This window comes from Elephantulus edwardii, unplaced genomic scaffold, assembly GCF_000299155.1.
Source record: "Elephantulus edwardii isolate Elephantulus edwardi_28Jun2011 unplaced genomic scaffold, EleEdw1.0 scaffold00025, whole genome shotgun sequence".
Taxonomy (NCBI): Eukaryota; Metazoa; Chordata; class Mammalia; order Macroscelidea; family Macroscelididae; genus Elephantulus; species Elephantulus edwardii.
This window is the reverse complement of record NW_006399775.1, coordinates 579,011-587,484: the sequence shown is the minus strand read 5'-3', so window position 1 is coordinate 587,484 and position 8,474 is coordinate 579,011. Positions and strand designations below refer to the sequence as shown.

Genomic DNA, 8,474 nt, shown 5'->3' with positions numbered 1-8,474 from the left:
ATTTCCTGGCTATTGGTGCCAAGAGTGTTGACTGTGGAGCCAAGCAGACTAAAACTGTGAACAATCTCAATCTCTTCACCATCCATCCAGATTTGCCAGTTGGCCCAGCGATAAGAATCTTTGTCTTCTTGACTTGGAGCTTCAATCCATATTGAAGGTTGCAGTCCTTTACCCTCTGCAGAAAGCACTTCAGGTCCTCCTCAGTTTCAGCAAGCAGGGTAGTGTCATCTGCATAACACAGATTGTTGATGAACCTTCCACCAATCCTGATGCTACACTTCTCCTCATAAAGCCCAGCCTCCCGGATTATCTGTTCTGCATACAGGTTGAAAAGATATGGAGATAGGACACATCCCTGGCGTACGCCCTTCCTAATTTTGAACCATGCAGTGTTTCCTTGCTCTGTTCTGATGACTGCTTCTTGGTTCAAGTATAAGTTTCACACTAGTATGATCAAGTGTTTTGGGATTCCCATTCTTCTCAGTGTCAGCCACAGTTTGTTATGATCCACACCGTCAAATGCCTTTGCATAATCAATGAAACACAGATAGACATTCTTCTGGTATTCCCTGCTTTCCGCTAAGATCCATTTAACATTAGCTACAATATCCCTAGTACCATGACCCCTTCTAAACCCAGCCTGGACTTCTGGCAGTTCTCTGCTGATGTGCTGTTCCAGTCGTTTTTGGATAATCTTCAGTAGAATCTTGCTTGCATGTGAAATCAGTGATATTGTTCTATAGTTTCCACACTCTGTTGCGTCACTTTTCTTTGGAATGGGAACAAATATAGATCTCTTCCTGCTTCCTAGCCTGTCTTAATCTGGGAGCTCTACCAAACCCTGTCCACTATGGGTAAGCCTTATAAGTCTACAGCTCTTAGTATTCTCAGGCGGTCTCCCATCCAAGTACTAATCAGGCCTGACACTACTAAGCTTTTGTGATCAGATAAGATTGGGTGCATTCAGGCTGGTATCACATTAAATATAGAAATGAACTAATGTCCACATCCAGTCCATAATGTTCACAGTTAGATAAGCATATTCAATCTTATTTGTTTATAATTCGTGTTAATGTTGAAAAATTAATAGAAAGAAACTTTCCTTTTGAAATTCTGTGTAGGTCTTTATAAGGCCAGAAAGAAAGTTATTTCATTCAGAAGAGAGAATGCTATATTAATTACATTTAGCTGAAGCTTGTTCTTCTTAGATTATTTTCCGTTAGTCAAGAAGAAAACTTGATCTGCCTCCTCTTCTCAATTCTCTCCCATTAATATGCAATGCCATGGTTCTGTTTGTCATCTGATTTGACAGGCTTCCAGATTAGTGCTAAGGGAAATGCTTAGTGATAATCACTAAGTGGGGGGGGGAAAGCCTTCGAAACGTTCCAGTCAGGTCAAGAGTTTCAAATATTTCACAATAGCAAGGATGGGCCTTTGTAAAGAATCCTGGGTAGAGCTGCTTTGTGGAGAATTCTGTTACTGAAGCCAATCATAAGATGGGAAAATAAAATCCTTTAGGAAATCTCTACTTTCTAATCCAAAGAAATTTGAAACCAACAATTTCAGCAGAGTTGCTAAGGTCCAAGAGGTTAGACTTTTAACCCACAAAAAGGGCCAATTCCTTCCCATCCAGTTTAAGACAAAGTCACAGTAGTAAATTCTGAGGAGGCAAAATGGCACAGATTTTAATGTTGAATTTCTTTATTACCATTTTAAAACCAATAAGGTCTCTCTCTTTAATTCCCTCATTTCCCTGTATAATTTCCTGATACTGCATGTCTTTTCTGCAAGGCAGTGGGAAAGACAGAGAGCTGGGCAGACCTCATGCTGTGAAAGCATCTTTCAGAAATGCTATCTTCCTGTAGCTTCTATGTGGAGTCCTGAGGATACAGTGGTTAAAGCATTCCACTGCTAATAAAAAAATCAGTGACCCTTAACTGGGAAAAAAGTGTGGCAGTCTGCTTTAGTTAAGTTTTACAACCTTGTGAACCCTGTTCCCTGCCCTATAAGGTTTATAGCTCACCCCAAGAAAGAAGGTAAATTAAGGACCTCTAAAATTCATTTTTCTAGATTACTTGATACTGTATTTATTTTACCTCCCACACAAAAAGTAGTTGTTAAATTGTGGTCTAATAATTTCTCCTAGATTTGATTTTGCAACACTCCCTCACATTTTCTCATCTCTCTCTGCATTTGCCCCCTAGGCATGTGTTTGTAGGAATCTACTAAAGGTAACAGCTTTAGTTTTTGGTTTGGTATTAGCTTCAGTAGAGGAAGAACTGCTAATGTTGACCTCTCAGGACCTGAAATTCCACATCACTATTGTTTTGACATCATAGTTACAGGTGATCTTTAAACACTTCTGCCTATGTGTGTAAATGTCCAATTGTAATTTTACTGAACATATGGTAAACAGTTGCTTGTTGTCTTTATGTAATGTGTACCTAACTGATGGACTTGGTTGGGTGATTACTAAGAGAGATTTATAGGCTGGTCATAGTGAGATTTAACTCTGGATCTAACTTTATAACACATGCCCAGGGGGCAAGTGCAGAGAGAGATGAGAAAATGTGAGGGAGTGTTGCAAAATCAACTCTAGGAGAAATTATTAGACCACAATTTAACAACTACTTTTTGTGGGGGAGGTAAAATGAATACAGTATCAAGTAATCTAGAAAATGAATTTTAGAGGTCCTTAATGCACCTTCTTTCTTGGGGTGAGCTTGAATAAGAACCAATTCTATCTCTTCAACTTGATTGAATGGTTTCTTTATGAAGGCAGAAATTACTACTAGTCAGGTCAGTCACTGGCTAGTCTACTAACTACTTCAGGCTACATATTTTATCATAGACATATATTGTTTCCTTGTATCTACAATAAAATATATCCTTGTAAGTTTTACATTTAATTAGTTTCTTTTAAACCTGATTCTACAGGACTTTAAAAAATCAGAGTTCTATATAGAAGCTTTTAAATTTGCTTTTTATTCCATCTATGATGATTTACATAAGCATAATTTTTGTGACATAGGCTTTTGTATATTCTTATCAGAGTCTACATGGGAGCTCTGGTGGCTTAGTGGTAAGGAGTTGGGCTGCCAACTCAGACACTTGGTTTGACTCCGCCAGCTGCTACATGGGAGAAAGGTGAGGAGTCTCCTCCTATGTGATTTGCTGCTTCTGAAAGTGCACTTGCGGGTCAGCTATGAGTCAGTTCTGACTGCAGTACATGACAACGATCAGAGTCTAAAGCTAGAAAAAGACCTAAAAAAGTTTTTCTTCCAAGTCAAAGTAGGAAAACAAATTTGCTGTTATCTTTTGGTAATATTTTATAGAAGAAGCATAAGAAGAATAGGCTAAATAGGAGTTTAAGCTTTCTATTTCAAACACTAAGAGGGGGGTGTGTGTGTAAGCACATAGACACACATAGATAGAAACAGTTCCGTCTTGGATGAAGCAAAGATAGTGAGACTTTGTCTCTCATAGTTTGGGCAGGAGTTCAGTCCCTGGAGAAGAACAACATGCTTGGAAAGATAAGAGAGTCAGAGGAGGAGAGGAAGAGAGGAAGACCCTGGTGAGTGAGATGGGTTGACGCCGTGATGCAGTCGTGTGCTTAAGCAGAAGAGAGATTTATGTGGGTGGCACATTTGAGCTGGGGTTTTGTTCTGCTGTACATGTTGTTAGATACTGTCAACTATGACTCACAGTGACCTTATGAACTACAGATTTAAACCCTATTCTATTCCTATCCTGTTGCATCCTTATCATCTCTGGTATACTTGAGCATATTGCTGCAGTCACTTTGCCAATCTGCCTTGCTGAGTCTTCCTCTCTTCTGCTGAACTTTCCAGCCATGATTGTCTCTTTCAACAGAATTTTAGCTATTACCTAGAGAACTCTGGTAGTTCAATAACTAAAGTACCTACTTGCTAACCAGAAGGACACCACAGAAGTGGTTTTTAGTGGATTAATTTTTTTAATAATGATTTATTTACAAAGTTCGAATACATTGTCTTTCACACAAGATCCTTCCCATTTCCATCACTGCCCCCATTGAATTGTGCCACCCTATGATTAACAGCCCACCCCACTCAATCCATCTTCACTGCTCTGCTTCCACCGTCCTCCCCCTCTTGGATCCTCCTACTCATTCTGCAATAATGATTTTATACAATATTTGTCCTTGTGGGACTGAGTTAGTTCATTCAGCATAATGTTGTCCAGTCCCTCCCACGTTGGGTAGTAATTTACAAAATCATTGTTCCTTCGTGCTGCATAGTATTCATTCCATTGTGTGAATGTACTACAATTCTCAATCCATTCGTTTGTGATTGGACATCTGGGCTGTTGCCATGTTCTTGAGGTGGTGAATAATGCTGCTATGAATATTGGTGTACACGTCTCCAGAGGTTTGTGCCTCAGTTCTCATTTTCTTAGGGTATATTCCAAGCAATGAAATAGCTGGATCATACAGAATATCTATGTTCAGCTTTTTGAAGAAGATTTTTTTTCTAAACTACCTTCCAGAGTGGTTATACCATTTTACAATTTCAGTGTATCAGAGTTCCTATCTTGCCATATCCTCTCCAACATTTATTACTTGCTGTCCTGTTAAACTTTGCCACTGCTACTGGAGTGAAATGGTATCTCATTGTGGTTTTTAGTAGGAATGGGTACTCTTTTTTGTTTTTAGTTTGCATTCAATAATTCATATACATTGTATTTTATATAATTAGTTACTATTGACCTAAGCCATTATCATCCTGTTTTTTTCATCTTCATTGAATTGTTACTATTCCTTCATTTCCCTCTGCCCACTAACCTCTGCTATCCTAGTGATTTTCTTCTCTTCCCCTTTTTCTGTCCTCTTTGCTCCTTTTGAATATTTATACATATCTTGCTCAATTATCCCTCAATTTTCACAAGTCTTACGCAGTATTTGTCCTTATGTAACTGGGTTATTTCATTCCTATAATGCTCTCTAGACACTCCCATGTTATATATAGTATTTTACTAAATTCTTATTCCTTTGTGCTGCCTAGTATTCCATTGCTTGATTGTACTATAGTTTCTCAATCCATTCTTTTGTTGATGGCATTTAGTCTGAATCCATTTTCTTGCTATGGTGAATAATGCTGCTGTGAACATATGTATAAATGTGTCCATTTGTATCTTTGTTCTGGTTTTCTTGGAATATATTCCTAGCAGTGGAATAGCTGGTTTATATGAAATGCCTATGTTCATCTTTTCAAGGAAACACCAAACTGCTTTCCATAGAGATTGTATTATTTTACAATCCCATCAGCAGTGCATGAGACTTCCAATCTCCCCACGTACACTCCTATATTTATTATTTGTTGTGTTGTATCTGACTTGCCTTTGAATAACTCAGCTCAATAGAGAAGAACTTCTGAAACCCTTGGGAAAATTCTGGTGAATGTCTAACTACTTTAGAGGTTTTACAATTCGTTACATGTTCATCACTCTGGGCCAGTGCTCATTTTCATTCCCCCAAATGGAGTACCAGTCAAAGCAGGCCATCACAATCAGGGCGGTGTGCAGCTGAGTAAACAGTCAAGAGTATTTTGTTCTGCTAAGTATTGTCTGTGACCTACACACCCCATAGTTCAGAGTTTCAGGTTACTCTTTAAATTTGTTAACATTTTATTTCCCCTGTATCCTAGGACAGTGCCTTGCACATCATGTGCATTCCAGAAAAAAAAGGGGGGGGGAATTGAAAGTATCAAAGAGTGAAAGAGGATTGAATGTCCTGAATTTCCTACCTTAAATTTTTGGCTTCTAAGATTACTACAAAAATCTTTTCAGTGACATTGTAGGAAGAGCAGGATAAGTAGATTAATGCTCAACTCTGAGCATTTACGTACTGGCTGATGGTGTTATGTGCAAGTGCCAAATGAGAAAAGTGATGATGAGGGAAGGAAAGTTAAAGATAATTTTATCTGTTTCATCTGAAATGTGAACAAACCCATCTATTTTATACAGTGATGACAAAAGTGAGATTTGGAGTTTTCCCCCACCGTCACTTTTGCACATTGTCTTCTTTAGGAAACTAAAATGCAATTTGAATTTCCCCTTGTGTTGAATCAGAAGACTTCTGAATCCCCCTCCAGTGGATTAGGGAGTCGCAATGTAGATTTTGCCAAATTGGTATATTATCATCTATCTTTAGGTTCCCACATGTGACTTTTAAGATTTTTTTTTGTTGAGTTTTGGTTGTGTCGCTCCCCTTTCTAGTCTAAGTTTTGTTTGTTTTGCTTTTGCTACATTTGGGGTATTTGGATAATTGCTTCTCTGAGGTTTATCAGAAGAGTAATTTTAAGAATAACTAGTGTAAACAGATTTAGAACTTGGCACCCCAGGGGAAACTCAGCGCATTGTATTGGAGGATGCCATTCCCAGAGAATTACCTTTAGTATTTGTCTACAAATATTTATGACTAAATTTGAAATAATTGGTTGGAAAAGACTTGAGGAGAATGGTTACATGCTAGTAAAACTGTATAGTCTTGCCATGTTCTTAATTTTTACATAGATATTTTATTAGGGTTGTTGTTGTGTGCCATCAAGTTGCTGTAGAAATGTGAAATTATTGATATTGGCCTGGTTTTGACTTATGAAAACTAGCAATTTCTTGCCATCCAATAAAATATACTTAAGACCCTAATTTATGGTAATGTCCTCTGCCTAAATTTGGTTCTTCACAGTCATAAAAATCACAAGAGGAATGTCAGGAGGTCATAGATTTTTTTTTAAAAAATTCTTTCATTGTTATATAGTCTCCCCCCCTAGGCCCTCCCCCCAGTCCACTCCACTATGCAGGTTTCATTCTGGACTCTTGTCATGAGGTCATAAGATTTTATATGCCTGAGTAATTCAGAACAAGCCAATCATCAAAATAATCCACTGGTGAGAAAAAAAAAATCACACTATTTCTTGCTACCAAAATGAAATTCTCTAACTTGGAAGCTGTGGAGGGAAGTTTGGTTTATCTAAAGTAATTTTATAAAAAAAAAAATGCAGAGTCAAACATTCTCTCTTTTTCCCCCCTGTAAACAGGAACAAGAAGAGTATGGTGGAATAATATGGAAACACCAGATATCCCCACAAAGGAAGCTGCAAAGGAAACTTCGTGATTGATAAATGAAGAAGGTCATCAAATGATTACAGTACTTGTTTTTCCTAACACCCCCATGGCGATTGAGTTATGAATTGCTGCTTCTCTGCTCAGGTGATAAATGTGAATGCAGACATGCAGAAGCTGCACATGCCAGAACATGCGGATAAAGGCTGTCCAGCTGACCTGTCATAATCATAACCTTTCATAACCATAATCACAAATGGGATCCACAAGATTCCCCCCTTGGATGACTCTACAGAAAGATAAAGAAAAATCAGTGTTCTAAAGTTGTGCTCTACTCTATCTTCGATTTGCTAATTCTGTGGGGCTGAAGAAAATGGGATGGAATGAAGAGTGAATGAAGTAATAAAGTGGGTAAATACTGACAAGAAAGGACATGCCCTGGTTTGTTATCTCGATAACTGAATTCTGCTGAGGAAGTACTGTAAATAAAATACCCGTGGAAGCACCAGGACTTTCCTGTACATATAATTAAACCAATATCACAATGGCATAGAGGCTAATTCATGAAGACTTTCTTAGACATGTCTACTAGCCTTATAAGCATTAAAGTTTATTACGGTTCAAAAGTTTAGTACAGAGGGCAGGGAGAGTTTGACACACCTCTTTTCGCAGAAGTGTTGAAAGGGCAAAAGGGGAATCCGCCTGTGATAGAAAACAAAACACACAAAAACACCACCACACCCCAACCCCAAACCACACCATCAAACTAGTGTGGAAACAGAAGTGAAATCTGATCACGTGCCAGGGAAAAAAAAAGTGTGAAGAGACCCTAGAGTAACGATTAACCTGGACCAGCCCAACTCAGGGCCATTATGTACAGCTGCTGAGCAGGTAGTGGGTGTGAGGACGACAGCTGAGTAAATCCCCTACCATGGAGAACTCAGTGGTTCCTTGCGTCCTTTACCCAGGTGACAACAATGCCAGCGGGTCAAAGCCCGGGGGTGCCTTTGCTAATGGAATGTGCAGAGAGACTGGGGGCCAGGTAGACACTCTGGAGACTTCTGGAGAGGGCAGCCTACTGCAACCCGATACAGACGAGGAGGATCAGGGTACCGGGATCAACGGGCAAGAAGGCACCGAGTCCCTAGCACAAACACCCTGCAGTTTCAGCTCTTCCCTGTGTTTCAGCTCCGGGGACGACTCTCCACCGCAGTCTTGTGCAACGGCGTCTTCCGCGGCGGAGGACCCGGCAGCCTCTCCTTCCTCTCTCAGCGGAAGCCGGGTGGTGAAGAGTCAGTGGGAACTCTACAGTTCCAGTGCCACGTCCGAAGAGCCCGCGCAGGAGACGGCGGCGGCGCCCCGGGGGCCCGGGG

The 8,474-nt window shown here is 39.7% G+C and overlaps 1 protein-coding gene across 1 annotated transcript in view; it reads left to right on the top strand.

Moving 5' to 3' along the window:
• The first annotated feature begins 8,029 nt into the window (after positions 1-8,029).
• The window catches only part of KBTBD11 (kelch repeat and BTB (POZ) domain containing 11), a 2,228-nt gene continuing 1,783 nt past the window's right edge, over positions 8,030-8,474 (top strand). Inside the window, exons 1-2 of the mRNA XM_006882904.1 lie at positions 8,030-8,102; positions 8,232-8,466. Of these exons, the coding sequence (XP_006882966.1) occupies positions 8,033-8,102; positions 8,232-8,466 (305 nt within the window). The 5' untranslated portion in view covers positions 8,030-8,032. The remainder of the gene's footprint in view (positions 8,103-8,231; positions 8,467-8,474) is intronic.